This window comes from Telopea speciosissima, chromosome 10, assembly GCF_018873765.1.
Source record: "Telopea speciosissima isolate NSW1024214 ecotype Mountain lineage chromosome 10, Tspe_v1, whole genome shotgun sequence".
NCBI classification, from domain to species: Eukaryota; Viridiplantae; Streptophyta; class Magnoliopsida; order Proteales; family Proteaceae; genus Telopea; species Telopea speciosissima.
Window position 1 is genome coordinate 9,771,190 of NC_057925.1, and position 21,343 is coordinate 9,792,532.

A 21,343-nucleotide genomic window follows, 5' to 3' on the forward strand; every position below is an offset into this window, starting at 1 on the left:
TCGATAATACCTGCTCACGGTAGCAACATTGTTGGTAATACAGAGGAGATGGTGAGCACTGGGTTTGGGAAAGGGGGAGTTGGAGAGGAGGTGGGAGCACAGGGAGTTGAAGGGATAGAGTGGGTTGGGGAAGGGGGGAGTAGCATTGTGGGGTAGAGTTACGGAAATTTATCTTGTCAAGTGCAACCCAGTGCATCACACTTAAGAATCCAACCGTTCACGCAACACTTGAAAGGATAAAAAGACACCACTATCCATGTTTTTACACTTGGATTCATAAGCATAGTGCACTAGGCATGCATCGCACTTGAGAGGATGAAAATGGAGGGGGAAACAAACTCTCACTACATCATGCAAGCTCTCCTAACTAGTGACTTAATAATTGAAAGAGCAAATAAAATTACACGTCACCCCCTAGTTTTCTAACGAGGGACTAATTTGTTATATTAGGGTCTAATACAGCAGGTAATTTAAGTTTCATTTGAAAATCAAGGGGTGACGTGTAATTTACCTAAAAATTAAAATAAATACCAAAGAACTTGAACTGGGAGAAGGAAGAAGGAATGCTAAAAAAAATATTACATTGAACACCCAAAAAGAATATTTAAAAGTATATTCTCGACACTTAAAGAGCTATTATGCGACAACAATCCCCAAACTAGTCTCCCTAATGCCCAGAGGAAAAAAAATCTTTTCGTATCAGCTTTTGGAGGAGAAAGAAATGGATGACAACTCAAGTTATTGTACGGGCCAGGGAACAACGGTACTCTAAAGAAACAAAAAATTGGAGAAGAAAACCAAAAACCTGCAATTGCTATTTAGAAAGTCGAATCATGTGTACATGAATATGATCAGTGCTGCAAAACTACACTCCTGGACTGAAAAAATTGCAGAACAGGGACCGCACAGCTGTTTGGAGGAGTTTCTACCTTCTAACTTGACCTCACATTCTGCCTTGTTTTAATCATTCGCTTCAGAGTTGCAAGCCAGAAGTTGCATTCATCCCACTCACTCGTTGTAAGAAGCACCTGTTTCCAGACAAAACAAATGAAAGATTATAAAAAAACCCTCCCATCTTTTTTAAAGCAGGTATCTATGTTAATGCCAGGTCCTTACCTGGATTTGCAAAGCAGTACCAAAATCACCAGCATCCAAAGCCTGGCAAAGCTGGATAAGCTTATCACCCGCATTCTTAGAAATATCTCCACTATTAAGTTTTGCAAATAAGGCACCAATTTTCCTTGAATTATCCTCTATTTCACGCTTTTTAGCCGGATTTGCACGGGAACCACCAAGCGCTTCTGAAGTCTCATTGAAAAGTCGTGTCAACGTTGTAATAACCGGTCTCTGCTGGGCTGCATCAATCAAAGTCCAAATAAGATGTGCAAATCAGGACTAGCAGATCCATGATTTTAGAAAAGCAAGAATTTCTGCAAAAATTCCCACTTAGGCATGAAACAAATTCTCAAGCATTTTCCATGTCTACATTAAGAGCATCCCAGTGCTCGAGGTTCCCGCTACTGCAGGGTCTGGGAGGGGCAAATGTACACAGCCTTACCCCTGCTTCGTGGAAAGGCTGTTTCCAAATTTTCCATTTCTACATGCAAAGTTCAAATGTTGTTCGTCTGTGGGAAAATCTGGCAAATTTGGTGTGTGTACACATATTGCATTTGGAAATCAGGAAAGTTCCAACTTTGTTTCTTATTCAAAAGGGAACAAAACCAAATAAGAAATATTCCAGAGTCCCAGCCAAATTAACTAGGACCCTAATCCAGAGTCCTAACTAAATAAAACTTTGAACACAGAAACTCATCACAGATTGATACCAGGCCAATATCTTGATCGTAGCTCTTCCAATCAAATTGGATTTGCAAGTAGACCTCATTGGAAAGGCAATAAGTTTTCATCCATGAAAGTTGCAACTAAAGAAAAGGGGCATTTTCTGGCCCATTTAGACAAGCTTATCCAATGGTCCAGTATATTTGCGCCATGTGGTCGGATCGACCATATCTGACCGTTGGATACAACGAGAAGCCTTTGGAATTTGAATGGTCTGCATGTCAACTTCATGGTCTATCTCAATCATATGGCTCACTATCTAGTGAATTTTTCATTAATTTTTCAATTGTCAAATCAGCATATGGCTAGTGAGCTGACATGGCAATTCTATGCTCTATCCAAATCTAGTCCAAATTCAACTCTCTTTTGTTTTTTTTTTTTTTGTGGGGGGGGGGGAGATAATGGAAACTTTTTAACGCAAATTGAACTGTTCTTTGCTACAACGTGAAATGCTTTGCAGCAATTGGGTTGAAACTTGCCACATTAATCAAGGATGATGTGGATAGTATATAACCACCAAAATTGGGCATCCAACTAAGGTCCCACATGGCACATATCACCACTGTCTGGATAAGTAAATGCCAATAGAAAAATTGCAGCAATAGATCCAATGTTGACTCCAAGACTACGGTAAATATAAGTACATCAAAAATAGCTGGGGGAAGGGGAGAACCCAACCAACAGTAAAACTGGCTGGTGTCGACCTCAACCAAACCCAATGGATCAAACTCCCAATCTCATAGCCAGCCAGCCCAGCACACCTCATGCAGTGGCTTTCCGACCTAGTCAAACCCGATCAGGTTAGGCCCAACCTCGTCTAGCCAAAGTTAACCCACTTTTCTCAAACAGACCAGATTGTGTCAGGCCAATCTGATTTATGATGTACCACGACTAAAATTGTTATTAAAGGTGAAAAGGGGAGGGGACCTCAATTCTACTCAATAAATTTCATAAAAATGTGACGTATATATACAGATGATTCTTAATCATTGGTTTGTAAATTACATGAGCTCTCGGATCCTCCATGGCCCAAGTGGGAAAGGGCTTCTTCCGCAGCCAAATATCTGCCACATGGCAGCACAGATGGGCTCATGGGCCCAAATTTTATGGACAAGTAGAACCAAAGGTGACGTAGTGGCACTTGAATGGTTGGACAAACATGACCGGGTTTGGAAACCACGTCTCAGACGGAACCGGACCAAACTAGGGTTTTTGGCCTAGCAAAGGTTTGTAGTGGTTTAGTTATTTATTTGGGTTTAACATTTATATTATTATGTTTTGCTCTGAGTGGGTTACTAGGAAATAGGAGATAAGTGTTTTAGTTTGGGTTTAACATTCCAGTTAGGAGTCTATGTTTGTTTTATTTCTTCTCTTTATATACTTGTAACCAACGGACTCACTTTTTAGAATTAAAATGTTGAATGAATTAAGCTGCTGAGTTTGTGTGCAGTACAGTTGGTTGGAAGCTCTCTTCCCTCTTTCTATCGTGATCTATTCCCCTCCAGGTTTCTTCTATCCTTTCCCATCTCCTGTTTATTCCATCTCTTCTTCCTATTTCAGTTTCATCAATACCTGTTCTGTTGTGCTCTGCTCTGGGCAACAATTGCAGCCCATATGCGAGTGACTGATCTCCTTCGTACGCTATCTATTTGGTCAAATATCTTGGGAGTAAATCACTCTATCCTATGTGATCTTAACCTCAGATTTTCACCTTCTACAAACCCTCATACCTCAAGAACAACGCTTTGCATCACTGCTGAAACCGTAATTACCACCAAGTGGTATTTGCAGGGCTTGGACTGATCTCTTTCCCTTCAGTCTATGTCACTGTTGGTGTTCTGTCATAAGGTCTACTCATTGCCGACCCTCGTAATTTCAGAGTCAACCAAGACATATTGAAGGACTTCTTCCCTTTGAAGTGTGGTTGTTTTCTTCCTCTTGGTTTGGCTGGAGTTAGAAGCTGATACCGCTTTTCCCCCCTTTTGATTAAATCTCTTTTAAAGCTCAAGTTCCAAAATTACCCGTCTTTTGTTTCTTATTCAAGCTTCTTTCCTTTAATTATGTTGCTTCCAAGTTTACCCTTTCTCTATAATTTCCTAACTCCCTATGAGTCCTTTGTCTTTATTCAATCCAAGTGACCCTCCCCCTTGTAACTTAGAGATATTTACTGTTTTGCCAGTTGCCACCAAGCCTTTGATTTAAATGCTCTCTTGTTCCTGGGGACCCATAGTGATTCTGAATAGGGTGTCCGAACCCCGAGATCACCATCAAGGTCCCTTCCTCACGTGTCAATTAAAGTCCAAACCAAGTTTGCCAAGTGGCAAAATAGAGCTACAAATGTTTCCTTTCAAGCCATTAAGGAAAAATTCCCCACACAGCCCTAAATATCTGCCACATGGAAGTTTAGGTGGCACTCAACATTCTCGATGTCAGCATCTATACATCAAGTAAATTTCAATCAAAATTCATTTCTCAAGTGGCAATATATAGAGCACAAAAATGGTTATAAAATAAACGTTCACATCTTTGGTTTAAAAGCTGGAAATACAAGGTATAAGTCGATAAACAATACCCATATGGTTGAGTATTGAGATGGGGGGGGGGGTCCCTTTTTTCGGTCCTGATTTCAGTTGATACACAGATTTTGGCATTCAAGTAATTGATTAGGAAATACTTCATTAGATCAAGTCAAATTAAGTAGAACAGTACTTTAACCACTGTAAACAAATAAATATATCAGAAAAAGGTTATGCGATTACCAGGTACATTTGAAGTATCAACCGTCTGCACTGTAGGAGGTGGTGCTGCAGGAGTCGTGGCTGGTTGTATCTGAGCTGGCTGAGCAGCACTAGATGGCTGCATTGGACCCATTCCGGGCCTCGGAGCAAACCCTGAATTATTCACTGGCGTAAAACCCCTAGGTGGGGGTGTGGGTGCCATAACGTGAGGCATATTATGGCCAGGAACAGGTCCCACTTGAGATGGAATGGAACCAACAGAAGCAGTTCCAGGTTGATATATGGGATTATTAACACCCTGAAGTGAGAGAAAAGAGGTACAAATTTTAGCACACCAGAGTTTTTATCTTAAAAAGAGAATAGGAAGCAGATAATGCAACAATGAAGGCAGGAATACACACAGGATATAGCTGAGAGCCCAATGTAGGTTGCTGATATTGCTCCACATTTCTCAGCACGGGAGGAGTAGAAGGAATGAATGGCCTCACTGCAGGCTGAGTAGTGACAGGAGGTGGAGCATAGTTTGCCTGAAAGAAAGCCAAAAGAGAAAAGTCAACAAATAAAGAGAAAATCTTGATAGAAAACCGAATGTCACCAGTGAAAACAGTTCTTGAGCAGCTTGAAGTGGCAGAAGAAAAACACCTAATTGTACCAAAGATTAAATCCTTTTTTTTTTTTTTGGGAGGGGGGGGTACCCTGCTGTTAAAAACACCAACAAAAGTAGTATGATTAGAACATTAGTAGCCCTAAAGTTCAGAGCAGATGACCTAAAAACCTTAAGAATTTAGAGTTCCAGCAGTTTCAGTGATTCCTGCTTCGGTTCTCTTGAGTCTTAACAAGGAGAAGGTAGTTTAAAGACAATAGAAGTTTAGTTTCTTTTCTAAATTCTATGCGATCTCTTGGGCTCACTCTCAAAGGTAACTTGTGTTACCTCAAGACAACCAAAAGAATGAATGGAAAATATATACACCAAAGCAAAGATACCTTGTCATTCAATGAACTCTAAAAAAATTCATACAAACATTTCAATAATTGAGTAGCATAGACTCACTAGCAACTAAACATTAAGCAGGTAAGCCCAGTCACTTATGCGGCTCAATTACAGCCCAAAAACGAGAAATACCTGTGGAGACTGAGGTACTTGTGACGGGAGAAATATCTGGGGGGATGGTGAAGGTTGATAAGGTGCAGGAGTCGCATATCCTCCCACATATGAAGTACCAAAATGTTGTTGATAGTTTTCACCATATGGACTACCAGGAATGCCTTGCTGTATTTGTGATTGTGGTTTTTCCTGCGAAGAAGAAAATGAAACAACAGGAAGTCTTACAAACCAGGCCACTTGAACCAAGGAATTGCATCCTGCACTGAAACTTTTTTTCAACAAGATAGCAAACATTAAAAGCATGATTGAGGGGGGGAAAACCTGGTAATACTGTTGAGATCCATCAACTGCACTATACCCACGTTGATCAGTGGCATATACAGATTCAGATTGCAATTGAGAATTGTTGAAAGGCAGACTTCTGGGTACTTCTTTCTCTGCAACATTAGTACTTAAAATCATCAAACTGAAGATTGTAGGTGAAAACTATATGCTTTGGTTCTGCAGTAGTAAGCTCTACTTCATTTTACTCCACACTAAAACATCAAGATTAAAATATTGCCCTATGTTAATGTGGATCCTGGCACAGGTGTGTGGACTGTTAACAGTCAAATCCATATGACCACCAACTATTAGCAATGGGCACTTGGCTAATATAGAAGAGTCATGGTACATCGATGCATAATATGCAACACTAATATGCAACTTAAGCTGGCAACCTATACATTATTGGCATACAACAAAACAGTTGGAAACAAAAGACTCAACTCAGCCTTATCTCGACTAAATGCGGTCGGCTACATGGATTCTATTTCTCCAATCAGCTCTATTCAAAGCCATACAAGATTTTAGTCCTAAGCTATACATGTCTTTCCTCACCACTTCTCCTATGGTTATTTTAGGCCTACCTCTAGCTCTTTTAGCTCCTTCAATTTAAAATAAATCATTTCTTCGTAACTGGAGCATTCAAAGGCCTCCATTGCACATGTCCATGCCACTTGAGACAAGTTTCTCGCAACTTATCATGAATAGGGGAAACGCCCAAGCTTGCTCTAATTTGCTCATTCCTTATTCTATCTTTTCTAGTTTTACCACTCATCCACCGCAACATCTTCATTTCAGCAGCATTATGTTGGTTTAATGCTTATTGTTTACTGCCCAACATTCAGCCCCATACGTCATTGCTGGTCATATAACTATAACAACAAAAAACTCAGCCTTATTCCAACTTAGTGGGGTCGGCTACATGGATACGAGCAAAAACAAAATAAGAATAAAGGGGAGTCAAATGGTAATAGAATGTAAGAAAGTAAAAGGAAAGAAGCATAGTCCAGCAGAACAGGAAAATCTCAGCTACATGGATCCTTACCCTCCACTCGGCTCTCTATCAGAGGTCATACTTGGGACAAACCTGAGGCTAAGCATGTCATTTCTCACAACTTCTCCTATGGTCAATTTAGGTCTGCCCCTAGGTCTTTTAGCTCCTTCAATCGGAATTAGATCACTCCTCCTTACTGGGGCATCCCCAGGCCTCCATTGGACATGACCATACCACCTTAAACGACTTTCTTAGAGCTTGTCAGTACCACAATGTTTCTTCTCCATTCACTCAGCATTTTCCATGTACTCAAAATCTTATTAAATATAACCTAGTTACCACGATCTTAATAAATAACCTAGTTAACCACGATAATACACAAATTTCTACCCTCTTCCAAACCCCTATGCTGATGCCATCTGGACCTACTGCTTTACCTATTTTCATCTTTTTTAAGGCTTTTTAAATTTCAACCACCCTGATTTTCCATTTATATATCTATGATTTGTAGTTTCTTGATAGTTATTATAACCTTTGAAGATACTATTTCTTGTATTATTTTCATTTAGAAACTGTAGAAATAGTTAGTGCACCTCTCTTTAATCTCCTCATCGTTTATTAAAATATTACCATCCTCAGTTTTAATACGTCTAATATAGTTGAAATATGTACCCTTCATTTCCTTCAGTTTAGCTAGTCTACAGATACCTTGTTCCCCTTCCTTTGTGCCTACTTGTTATAAAGATCCTCATATTTCGCAACCCTTGCCTTCCCTATTATCCTCATAGCTTCATTTCTATTGAATTTATACTATTTGAAATCCTCTTCATCTTTTGTCCTTTGCCAATTTTTAAAACTGGATGTCTTAGCCTTAATTCTTGTTTGAACTTCCTCACACCACCACCAAGTCTCCATAAGGTATCGGATTACATTAGATTCACCTAGAACATCTTTAGCTGTATTTCTGATATAAGCAGTCATCTCATTCCACATTATATTAGGATCATCATCTAAATCCCACTTTCCATGGGTGAGTCTCAGTGCAACGGTTAAATTGTGCTATTACAACCTGTTGATTGCGGGTTCAAAACTTGGAAACAGCCTCTCCTGCGAAGCAGGGGGTAAGGTTGCGTAGATTCACCCCTACCAGACCCTGCACTAGCGGGAGCCTTGTGCACAGGGATGCTCTTTATCTAAATCCCACCTTCCATGTGATACTAATTTATCAATAAATCTCTTTAAGTTTTCACCCTTTAAGTTCCACCATCTTATCCTAGGACAAATAATCTTACACCTCCTATTATTCAGCATTTTAAAACTACATATCTAAGTTCATTAATGTATGTTGCATGGCTAAGCTCTCCCCTTGGTATAATCTTACAATCTTTACATGATAACCTATCAGCTCATCTAGTTAGAAACAAAAGACTTATGGTACAAAATGCTTCTCTATGTTCTGGCTTACAAGCAATATCAACACTAGCCAATTACAAATGACCAATGTTCATAAATAACCACAAAAGGCTTTTTTGCAATGAATGCACCAAAAAAACAGTAAGCTTTTTCCGATGGTATTCTGTCTGAATATAATGTAAAAGAACATAATACTTGTCAAATTAATGCAATTGTAGGTTTTCTTCAAGACTAGATCCACTTTCAAACCCATAATCATATTGTTGAACAGATCAAAAAGCAGCAGAATATAGTCACTCCTAGGTGAAATTTTACCACCACATGTACACACAAAACTATGGCATTTTTGCAGGTTGCAAGAAATCAATGGTAATATTTTTTTTTTTTTTTTTGGGGGGGGGGGGGGGGTGTTGGTGAATGGGAAGGGCCCTTTAACAGTTTAAGTGACTAGGACCACAAAACTTAAGAGCTGTGGTCATAATTCATTGGCAAAGAATTTAGACATGAGGTTAGCTAACACAAATTCAGTTTAAAGTTTTGGCTCCAGAATTTAATTCAAAGATGGATTCTTGAGTTGATTTATCCTAAATAAAGAATCTACAAAAAGTTCAGCAAAAAATTAAAAGGCAAATACAACAAGAAAAAAGAAAATGGAAAATTGTAGACGTCAGTCATACGACCGGCTATGATGTATGATGCGGAATGTTGGGCAGTTAAGAAACGTCATATAGATAAACTATGTGTAGCGAAGATGAGGATGTTGAGATGGATATGTGGCAACACTAGGAAGGATAAAGTAAGGAATGACCATATTAGAGCTGATTTGGGAGTAACCCCGATACATGATAAGCTACGAGAATATCGTTTGAGGTGGCATGGCCATGTTCAACGAAGGCCTTGGGATGCTTCAGTACGGAGGAGTGATTTGATTCAGATTGAAGGAACTAAAAGAGCTAGGGGCAGGCCTAAAATCACCCTAGGAAAAATGGTGAGGAAAAACATGCATAACTTAGGCCTTGTATCTAGTTTGACCTTGAATAGAGCTGATTGGAGGGCAAGCATCCATGAAGCCAACCCCATTTAGTTGAGATAAGGCTGAGTTGTTGGTGTTTGTTGTATGGAAGAATGTGAAAAACCTGTAGCCATCTTTTCCATGATCAATTGTCATCTATAACAGCTTGAAGTTAGCTACATTTCCAAAGAACACAAAATTAGCTACATTCCTGAAGAAAAAATTGTTAACATATTCACTGAAGCTTTGTTGCAGGGTAAGTAAACCTTCAGCAATGCTAATATTTCCTGGTGCCTAAATAAGTAGCATTTTTAAAATAACATAAAGAAGCACTGGGGTTTTCCCTTGCAATACTTTTCATTTTCTAGAATAACCATGATACATCGAAATAATGATTGTAAGCATGGACAACAGGAAAACAATGAAACCCAAGCTCTTGGGAAAACAAACATGCATCACCACTTTCTTAGACATCCTAGACTTCAATTCAATCACTGCCAAACAAGCTATCAACTTCAACATATTTAACAGGTAAAAAAAAAAGTTTCTCATGAGAGGGTGGCACCTCATCTAGCAAATTATTGCAGGATAGAAAATTTTCTTTAACAAATGCTTCTTAACACCAATATCCATGTGTAGAATTTTCCATAAATAATAAGCATACAAGAGAGAATCAAAAGAATACTTCACCTTCTGCGGAGAGAGCTATACGATCTCGCAGGATAGAAAGCTCATGAGATAAATCTTCGGACCCCAAAAGTTTTAAATATTCCATTGCTGTTGTTAGAAGCCCTTGACTTGCTAGTAGTTCAGCATAATTCTCCACAAGCTTGGACAGAGCTGCACTAAATTGCTTCTGTCCAGTTGCCAAAGCAAGGATAATAGTCTTCTCCATCAAATCCTACCCCAATAAATAAAAGCCGTCAATCTTCAAGCTGGTTTTTTGTTTTTTATTTTTTATTATTTTTAGAGGAAAAAACATTTTTACATGAATTTCTGGGTAGAACATCAACCTGGAGAAGGTCAACATAGGGTCTTCCTTCATGCTCAACCTTCAAATTCTGTGACCAAATTTCCACTGTTTTGTTAATATTTCCAGCACAGACATAGCAGAGAGTTGCAGCTAATGTGTTTCCCACAAGCATTAGTCTTGAAGCAAGAGTGTCACAGAGCTGAGTCCACTCATCCCTCTGGGCAAACTGTAGAAATTTATGGTAAACATGATAAGATATCATAGGAAAGTACAGTATCTTCCAGTCCAATTGCTGCATAATGGTACTAGTACTGGGATTTTTAGCCTACTAGAAGGGGGTGGGGAAATCGTTAAAAAAAATAAACTAGTAACAATAGTGAGCCATTTCCTAGTATTGCTTAGCAGCAGAGTAATCTCGCTTAGAGGGCAAATCAAGCTTGAATTAGTTAACATTTACCAACAAAGGGCAGTAACGAATACCATATTACCATGTCATTTGGGTCTCTTCCATTCATTTCATCATCGAATTCAAAAGGGATAACACAACAAGACAACAAGTGTAGAGAAAGTGTTTCACAGTTTCAGATGGTCCATGATAACACCACAGACACCAGGGAAGTCAAATGTAAATGCCATGCATTGCATAGAAAAATGACGAGATCATTAACCAAAATTTCATTCAGAACTAAATATATAGGTCAAAGTCTATAACAAATTAAATAACTTACAGTGCAAAGAAGAGCAAGTGTTTCTTTCCAGGCAGTCAAAGGCCTGGTGCTCACAAGGCTCAATAGATCATTGCTCACCATTGCAGACACAACCTGGATAAGGATAGAACCACCTCAGTATAACACAAAGAAAAACAAAATAAAATAGTAAAGAAAACTATGACAAATCTATATTCACTATATGTGCCCCACCAGAGTTGTAAAGGAAACTAAGCCACCTAGGCAAGTTTTGGTCCTCCAAGTTGAGCGAGCAGGCTAGGGAACCAAAATCAATAGCAATTATTTACTATTGACATACTGGAGGATATTATTTCCATCCTCTAACGTAAGAAACGATAATTATTGTATTTTGAAAAGTCTAGCTAATGATATTTATCTTGGCTAAAGACACAGGAAGAATGAAAAGTCCCTCCTCTAATGGACCATGGTAGGACAACTCAAGTTAAGGATATTTGTCCAATTTTATTTTAATATTATTCTACATATTTAGGTGATTAAATACTAAAACAAAGTAACAAAGGCAAGAGTGGAGTTTCAGTCTATTAGCAGCAGTAAAGTAAAAGCCAGGCATGCTTTCAAGCTCGTCAAAAGCTCCAAATAATGGTTAGTCAAGTTTTGCACGATTTGTGGAATTTTTTTTTTTGTTTGTTTGTTTTGGGGGGGGGGGGGTTGGAGAGGGAGCAGGAGAGGGAGTAAAAGTGTAAATTTACCTATTTGTAATATACTCAAACAAAAGCAATGATCAAATAGCACAATCATTCTAGTATTTTAGGTAAATCAGAAAGGTTACGGAATGACTAGCAATTAGTCAAACAGGTGAAGACTGATCAATAGCTGTCAAGGCGTCTAGGCGTTGGAGAGGCCCTAGATGCAAGGCAACCAAGGCAGCTGGATGCCTAGATGACACCTTGATAACTATGAGACTGATTGACAGTAGGGTATACATCAGCCTAACTGTTTCCTGATGCAGTCAATTAAGTCAATCTGTGAGTCATTTCCATGATGCGGCTTCAACTACACCAGTCCCATATTGGCATTAACATAAGACAAAATCTGCTTTGTTGTTTCAAGACCAGAAAGATTAAATTCCACCAACCTTCAAGTAAGATGAGTGACTCTTTTTTAGGTATTGATCACGTGTACTCTCCCACAAAGCAGCACCACCCACATGAGCAATAACTAAAGCATCAGCCATTTTATTTGCAGATATGCACAGTGCAACAGCTCCCTTATAGTCTCCAACAACCAAAGCACGTTGAATGCTATCTTCCAATGAAGAATCAGCACCTAATCCAGTTCCATCCAATTCTTGTTGCAGTTGCTCACCATTAGTCACAGCACCACCATCACCCTCAAAGTTACTAGCTGAAGGTGAAAGAGATGGATCTGCTTTAGGGCTTTGAAGATTGTTAAAGAAATCCTCCCCATAATCAGTGGGTGATAAGCTCAGTTCTTTATCTCCAGAAAATCCTGTTTTATTTTCTCCCTCATTAAGACTGAGCGCACTTATTTCCTGGGAAGGCTCTTTCTGCGCATTATCATTTTCCTGTGTGTGTGCAGTGAATCCTAGGTGGGTGAGTAGCTTTGTCCTTGCAGTCCCTTCATCTTCAAACATAACCTTCAAGAAGCCCCATGTTTCTCTATCATCCCCAGATCTAATCACAACACCAAGGGGAAAAAGGATTATAACCCAATAAGATGAGCAAATTTCAGCTTGAAATGTAGGCAAAATGCCACTTCAACAGAACTCTTTTTAACAGATAACCTACTTAGACTCTTGAGACTTTTTTTCACATAAAAGCCGCAAGGAAGATTTTTCCCCATTTTGTACTGCAGCTTCAAATTCAGTCGAGCGGCTCACCAAACTGAGTTCAGTAACCAAGTTATGCACATAAACCTGGGGAAAAGACATAGAAAAAAGAAGGAGAAAATGAACAAACAACATAATGAAAGCATTAAAGTAGCAGTGCTCCACTACACAAATCTACCTGAGAATTTCCAGCTGGAGCACCAGTAAGTGATGAAGTAGGGTTGAATGAAACAAGCTTGCCACCAAAACCAAAAGAAGCTCCTACTGGACGTTTCAACCACTTTGGAGCTCTCAAGGGCACTGCAGTTGAAGATAAAATAAATGATAAGAAATGTTAAAGAAGGATCATTCGATGTGCCTAGCGAAAAAAAAGGATGTCATACTGGAAAACGAATAAAAAGAAAGGATAAGGACGTGAAAATATATTCCTAGAATAAAATCCAAAGCAATGCAAAGGCATTGTTTTGTGGAGATTAGAGGGAGTCCCGGGAGATTGCAGAATAAAAGAAGTAAATTTATCAACCGCCTTTTACGCATTCATATTTCAAAATAAAAGGTCAAGAATCAAAAGATACATGTACCGGGTAAAACACATTGCTGTAGACATCGAAATGATGGTCCATCAAAACCTATCCCAGAGACCATACATCACATCAAAGCAACATAAAGTATAACATGTTGTAGCATTAAAATTAAATTAAACACAATTATGATGGATCCAGGTTACCAACCCGGTATGTATCTGCATTATAACCTTGACCTTACGGTCATCAAACCTAGAGGGCCTTAAAGCAACAACACTCAGACATACTTGCTTTAGATGGAACTTCAGATGTAGTACACATGCTCCATAGAGAAGTTGGCTTAATTTCTTTCTATTTAAGGTCCAGTTCAAGATTTTGAATGAAAAACACAACCCAGTATACCATAATAATACACAATTCTGTAGTTGCTAATCAAGAGGAGGGATTCTAGTAGGAATTGGATAACATTTAGTCCATATAGTAGTGGGGGGTGATGGTAGATTCTTTGTCCGCATGTGGGGGCCACCTGTCCACATCTGCCACTGGGCCCCTACCCCACCACAGTTTAAGCTTATATTTACAATCAGATCCTTTCTGGAAGTCACTATGACAGCAATCATAGAGAAGTGTTTACCTATACGATAGTTACAGGCCTATGTTGTGTTTCAGGATTAGGAGAAACAAAGTTTCATCAAGCAAGTAGAAGCTCCATCGCTTCAGTCATAACATTTAGTTCATATAGTAGTGGGGGGTGATGGTAGATTCTTTGTCCGCATGTGGGGGCCCCCTGTCCACATCTGCCACTGAGCCCCTACCCCACCACAGTTTAAGCTTATATTTACAATCAGATCCTTTCTGGAAGTCACTATGACAGCAATCATAGAGAAGTGTTTACCTATACGATAGTTACAGGCCTATGTTGTGTTTCAGGATTAGGAGAAACAAAGTTTCATCAAGCAAGTAGAAGCTCCATCGCTTCAGTCAAAGAAGTTGGTCTGTTCACTTCATTGATTTGACTTTGCTTCCCCGGGCCAAGCCACAATTCTTTATTAGAAAGGGTATGCAAAGTCTGAAGGCTGCTATCTCAATAGGCCAGCGGGCAGAACGAGCAGAGAGCCTGGCAATAAGCATGTTCCCTAACGCACACCTCAGAGGTCATCCTTAGCCTGTCATTTCCTTAAAGCAGCAACAAAAGCAGCACTCACTAGCAAGATTAAAACCCCTAGTCTGCAAAACGTCAAACCTGAACTAGCAAGATGCTTTTGATATCCAGATGGACCAGATCACATCCCTGTCTCTCTGTTCAAAACAAGTATCGTGTAAGGATTCAAAATACATTCTTAAGAGAAGACATTTCTTCAGTGTTATTCTTCCATATATAACAGTCAGGTGAGATTCCATCAACTGTAAGACCATAAATCACCCAAATCCCAATCCATCATTCTTCCGAACAAACCAAATTCCAATAGGTGTTTCCACTACACATTTCCATGTGTTATACCAACAACATTTCTTTCTAAAACGAGGCTATATAGACTTGGTCCACTTGGAAACACAGAAGCATGAGACCTATCACCAACCCAAACATCCTCCTAAATCTGCCTTGCAACCATTCCCCTCCTCATAAATTATACAAGACGTAAAATGGTCCAGATTCCGCATCATGTCCTCCGAAACAACCAGTCCATGAGAAGCAGAAATTCTTGTACAGTCCCAGCCTATTTCCTTGCCAGTGAATTATATATTGTTCTCATACCTGCTGCACCATTCTCTATTTTTTTTTTCCAATAAACCTCTATGAAGAATTAAGGAGAGCAGCGGGAAGGGGTAATGCCACAACAGTTCTGTCAAAAATAATGGGGTCCACAGGAATGTAATGCATAAGATGATTTAAGATGCCGTTTCCAAATGGTGTTCTGTTCTTATTTGTCTCTTTTTTGCATTAATCCTACATATCCCTTCTTCCCTTTTAAAAAATAAAATATTCTCATTACAAATAGAAAAAATTGTATACTAGCAGATCAACTGATACAGTAAAGAAAGAATATCAACAACAGAAGTGGCAACATTTAAATCACAATGATGTTCAATAAAAGAATATCAACAACAGAAGTGGCAACATTTAAATCACAATGATGTTCAATGAAGGGGAGAAAAACTGAATATTTAAGATCCAGCACAGAAAACATACCCGTGCCAAACACACCCTCTCCAGCAGCATATTTGCTGCAAGCCTGCACAATGAAGAATAAATGCAGATAAATGCCGAGGAATGTTATCAAGAGTGAGAGACTATTCTGACAGGCTAATACCAAAAAAAAAAAAAATTCTTTCAGATAGGATACATTATATTAAAGAACATTAATGCTATGATTCTCACTTATGAAACAAAATAGAATAAAAAAGCACACTCAGATTGCCACATCATAACAATTTTTCATTTCACATTACATAATAAACTGGAGGAAGTTCCCAAAGAATAGAGGAAATACTCTTTAAATAAAAGTAAAAAACCTAATGTATCTATGATCAGACATTTTCCACCAACCTCAATATTGTAGATGCCAATTTTTCCATCAAATGATGAAGCTGATATGACTCCTGGTATCTTTGGGTACCAGTGAATATCAAAATTCCAGTTGGTGCCGGCCGGCAACTCGCAGACAATCTGAACCATTTAAAATGTAAAGCAACAAGAAGATGTTAGAAGGCAACCGAATTTTGGAAAAATATGTAAATGGCAGAAGGGATGAAAATAGAGCAAAATTTAACAGAAACCGTTTCCTACCTCTCCCGTAGATGTGTCCCAGCAGATAGTTCGATTATCTTTGGCACAAGTGAGCAAGTAGGCGCTGTCACTAGGACACCATGACATGGCAATTACACCTGCGGAAAGATTCAGAAAAGCGAAGATTAAGTAAAAATGTATGTAACAACAATAAAAATTGATAGTTTCATATTAACATCTAAACAAAGTGATGGGGAAAATTCCGCTGTAACGAGCGAAATGTATAGGAATAATGAGTTCAAGCAAACATGTAGAAAGCGTAGCACATGGAATAAAACAAGAAAACTAACATTGACAAAAACATATGGCATAGAGAAATGTGGGACAGGGCAGTCATCGGAGATTCAGAGCACAGTTTACTATTGTACCCAAAAAAACCAAAAAAGTCTGAACACCAAATTATAAAAAATAAAAAATAAAAAACCTTTGAAATATAAGTAAATGAAGCAACATCAGGAAAGGTAAAGTTATCTATTTATCAGGGGAACAAAAGAAGCACTATCCCGGAATATTTCCAACCTCGAGTGTGGCCCACAAACTCTTTCAAAGGTGACATTGCGTTCCGCATGTCCCAAAGCTGTCATAAACATCAAAAAGATTACAAAAACTATTCAGATCACTGACAGTTGAGAAAAATTTATAACAAAACCATTGTATGACAAAAACATCGTACTCTTAAAGAAGGAGAATTATCATCATCAGATGCAACAATGAGCTGGGTTGCAAAATCAGGATTCCACTGTAATACAGAAGCACGCCTCCTATTTGCATCTGACAAACTGCCAGGGAACAAAAACACCCATCAAGATGTCAAATTACACATACAGATCTATGATGCAAAAGTGCATACAACACTTCACGATCAAAAGAAAGCAACTCACTTTATCACTGATTTCTGCCGCCTTAAATCCCAAACCACTGGAAACAATAGATATTCATGAGTTATACAACTTTGATGCATCAGCATACAGGCAAATAAAAAGGATAGGACCACTTTTCCTTCCTTTTAAGTTTAAAATATAAGTGACAGGATTATACCCTTCTCTCACCTGTCGTTCCATTATATGAAGTGGACGCTAATATAGGCTGAACCTTGTGATTCCATGATAAGTAAGATATTTCACCTTGCGCACCAGATCCAACACTCTGGCAAATTTTGCACAAGATGAGTTAAATATGGCACACATATTGCAGATATGTGCTTGCAAGTAGCAAGGGGAAAAAAATTAACAACTAATATTAATCCAAAACACCCACAGTAAGTGTAGAACATGTAAGGATCACAATTTTTCCTTTTTTTTTTTCAGATTATCTAGGATCATACTCATATAAATTCAATGCTACGATAGACATTAAAAGGACTGAGCTAAAATAACACTGACAAGTTGAATCATCCTACTATAAGAATTTATGCTGGTTATTTAAGCATATCCAGAGGAAAATATAATAAATACATACCTTGAGAGGTGGGAAGTGAGTGGGTTCTGCTGGATTAGCTAGATCCCAGATGCAGATTTCACCTTCATCAGCCCCAGAAGCTAGTAGATTTGTTGAGATACTACCAAACTCCAGACCACGAACCTGTGTTTAAGCAAAACGTCACGACTAAATGACCATGCTAGATCAAAGAAAGCATCAATTATGGAACAGATAAGCCATTATAGCCAGTAGACAGAGAAAATAAATATATGAGGAAACTCACAGGTCCTGTATGCTGAGTAAGATGTCCAATGAGTGCACCTTCAATTTCCTCTGAACTGCAGGTAATTATGATTTTAGTCAAGTCTAACTAAAGTCTAAATCTACTTTTTCTGTTGTCAATAATGTAGACCGCATATATACATCTAAATAATTTTTTAACAAAGACAAACTTGTAATTATAATCCATTAATGACATGTTGGTACATCCAAATTGGATCAATCAAGTCTGGCAGAGCCCAATAAATTAAACCCCCACCCCCCCCACCCCCCCGCGCGGAAAAAAATATAGAAAATTGGGCTTCTAGTGAAGTTCTGCTGTTAAGATTTTTCAGATGTAAAATGGCCTTCACCAAAAGATACTAGATCCAACATCCTGTCAAGCACATCAATTACTTATTAATTTTCAAATTGCAGCTTCGTTTTGCTAGCATGTCCTCTCCAAGTTTACCAATCAGGGTGGAACAAGATATAGTTTTTCCTCTGCATTTGGACGCCAGTCACGCCACAAAATAATCTCAACAAAGGATAACAGTGATACATATAATCCCCATGCAAAGCGAGATGAGAAATATGAACGTAGGAAAAAGGAGAAATGCAAGTAAAAAACACAAGAATCACCACGAAAAATCAGAAGCCCATGAACCATGATCTTGTTGAAAAAGATAAGGATTAACTTTGATCAACAAAAACGCACAAGTATAATCCTAAAATGCGAAAAATATGAAAATGGACAATAGAGAGGACCCATTTTTTGTTATTCACGTTTTAGTGTAGTGTAACATCAGGAAGATCAAGGGTTCTCTGAAAATTATCAATTCTACTGAATCAAGAAACTGGTGAAATAACCGGAGAAGATCCCAATTGTTGGAACAGGGATGCCAATGTTACATAACAGATGAGCGAGGACGAATTCAATCAATGGGAGTAACAGTTAAATACCTGCTGATTAGAGTCTTTGGATTCCAAATATTAATACTACCATCGGCAAGGCCTCCAGCAATCAGCCCAAGGGATAATTCTTCAGTTCCTGATCCAGTCTTACCCCATGAAAGTCGATGGAATCGTTCACTACTGGGACACTCACCAACAACAGGTAACTCACGATCTTCAGACTGGAAATCAAGCTTGAAGATTTCAAGATTGGCAGACGAACTAAATGACAGATCTACAGCCTCGGCCATTGTCCCAGCCGCAAGGTAAGGTGAGTCACGGGAGAAGGCGAGGGTCGCCGATCTATTGACGCCCTTTATGCACGCCATGGCTTGAAAGACTATTAAGGTCAGTAAGATTCAAAGATCCGCACCTCCTTCGCAGAGCCAATTCGGCACAGATCTGCAGATCGAAATACGTTCAATCAGGGGGGCAGAGCCTAGGGTTTCTTCCCGTTCTGATTTGTTTTCTTCTTCTTTTCCTCTGAATCAAAGATGGATCAAGAAGAATCAGAAATTTCTCGCTCCACTGAAAGATACTAGACGGGACGAGACCTCCACGGTTTCACCTCTCTGTCTCTCTCTCTCTCTCTCTCTCTCTCTCTCTTCTTTTCGTATTTGTTGTGTTTCGGAGAAGAGGGTGTTTTGGGAAGATAATTTTGCGGAATTGGAGTGAGTATGAGTTCATGTTGTGTTTACCGTTTCATTCACATTTATGTAAGTCTTTTTTTTTTTTTTTTTTTTTTTTTTTGGGGGGGGGGTAAACTGTGTAAAAAAGTGAAAAATAAATAAATAAATAAATAAATAAAAGAAAAGGAACGCTCCCATTGGACAAAACGTGTAAAAAAAGGGAAAAAAACATTCTTATTGGCTAGCGTGTATAAAACATTTGAGGAGGGAAGAGAACGCTCTCATTGGCCAGCGCGTGTAAAAATTCGGGGAAAGACATTCTTATTGGCTAGGATAAAGTGAAAAATAAATAAATAAATAAATAAAAGGAAAGGAACGATCCCATTGGACAAAGCGTGTAAAAAAAGGGAAAAAGACGTTCTTATTGGCTAGCGCGTATAAAAAATTTGAGGAGGGAAGAGAACGCTCTCATTGGCCAGCGCGTGTAAAAAATCGAGGAAAGACATTCTTATTGGCCAGCATGTGTAAAAAAAATTTGAGAGAGAGAAGAAAACAACCTCATTGGCCAGCACGTGTAATAAAAAAGGGGAAAAGAATACTCCCATTGGCCAGCACGTGCGTTCAAGCTTTAGAGTCCAAGTAGCGATCTCTTTCCCAAAAATGTTGTGCCTGGAGTGTTTCCTTTACCCTAAACCTCTCTCTCTCTCTCTCTCTCTCTCTCACTCTCTCTCTCTTCCCCTTAACTGGCCTTTCTACCCCTAGAAATGATTCCTTTTCAAGAGCATAGGTTGGTTGCTTCTTGTTGGGGTAGGCTACACTCTCGGGGTTGAGGTAAGATATTCTAGTACCTCTGTGTCTCTCTCCTCCTCACATAAAATGACTTTTTTTTTATAGGTCACATAAAATGACTTTGTTGCTATGCAAAGTAGAATATCATTTTGTTGTGCCTCATTAGTATGCTCCTCCATGCTGCTTGCTTAGAAAACTCTTTCCCATACATAATTGAAAGGCATTAATGTAAGGGTGTCAATATGGAACCGAAACCGTATACCGAAACTGAAACCAACCATATAAAATCGTACTAAACCGCACTGTTGCAAAAACAATACGGTATGGTACCAAAAAATGGTATTGACTACGGTACGGTACGGTACGGTATCGATATTGGATACAATACCGACGCTATGTATCGAAATCGTACTGTTATATTGAAATTGTACTAAAATTGTACCGTGTTGGGAGTATACTTGTAAAATTAAAAAATACTTAAAGCCTAACTAAATCGTAAATCCCTTACTCCTAACTCCTAAGACGGTAAGACCCTAATTTCTTTCAAATTGAATCGTTTCGACTTTCAGCCTTTGAGCCTTTCCTAGTTTCCCACTTCCCGTTCCCCTTCGTCCTTCCTGGCTTCCTTGCGGCACCCAAAGCGGCACTCCAGCAAAGCCTCCTCGACTGAGCAATGACTCCAGTGCTCCGGCCTTTCTCAGGTAAATCATCATTGTTCTCCGGCCTTTCTCCTTTTTTCTGTTTTCTTCTAAAAAATTCTTGTTCTTTGCATAAACAGAATCGCTACTACCATTCGAAGTAATGAGATCCCTTCAGATAATCAGATCCTTCTCTACTATTGGATCCACGGCATAATTGGCCGAATCACCTTCGCTGTTTCAATCATATTGGTATTTGGGTTGGAGAGTCAGAGAGCTCAAACAGTCGTGGTAAGTCAATACTCAATTCCCAGTACTTTGCTTGTCTAAGAACTGCCCGATTCTTCTCTCCTTTTGGTATGTAATCAATAATCCTTTTGCTTCGGATGCATTGGTGGGTCATAGATG

At 38.9% G+C, this 21,343-nt stretch overlaps 1 protein-coding gene across 2 annotated transcripts; it reads right to left on the minus strand.

The window, feature by feature from the left end:
- Positions 1 to 792: 792 nt before the first annotated feature.
- LOC122642199 (protein transport protein SEC31 homolog B-like) lies at positions 793 to 19,407 on the minus strand. 2 transcript variants are annotated; one of them, XM_043835627.1, is made up of 22 exons: positions 18,895 to 19,407; positions 17,951 to 18,008; positions 17,707 to 17,829; positions 17,298 to 17,394; positions 17,130 to 17,166; positions 16,922 to 17,027; positions 16,768 to 16,825; positions 16,249 to 16,346; positions 16,009 to 16,128; positions 15,652 to 15,694; positions 13,115 to 13,236; positions 12,896 to 13,023; positions 12,223 to 12,781; positions 11,127 to 11,219; positions 10,439 to 10,624; positions 10,116 to 10,326; positions 6,004 to 6,119; positions 5,701 to 5,871; positions 4,979 to 5,104; positions 4,599 to 4,875; positions 1,117 to 1,355; positions 793 to 1,028 (listed from the first exon to the last, which is right to left on the minus strand). In XM_043835627.1, the coding sequence occupies exons 1-22, from the start codon at positions 19,206 to 19,208 to the stop codon at positions 933 to 935; spliced, it is 3,378 nt and encodes a 1,125-aa protein (XP_043691562.1). In that variant the 5' UTR covers positions 19,209 to 19,407; the 3' UTR covers positions 793 to 932. The 2 variants fall into 2 exon arrangements, with proteins under 2 accessions (XP_043691562.1, XP_043691563.1); XM_043835628.1 differs by having other exon boundaries at positions 17,951 to 18,005; positions 18,892 to 19,407.
- Between the last annotated feature and the right edge of the window lie 1,936 nt (positions 19,408 to 21,343).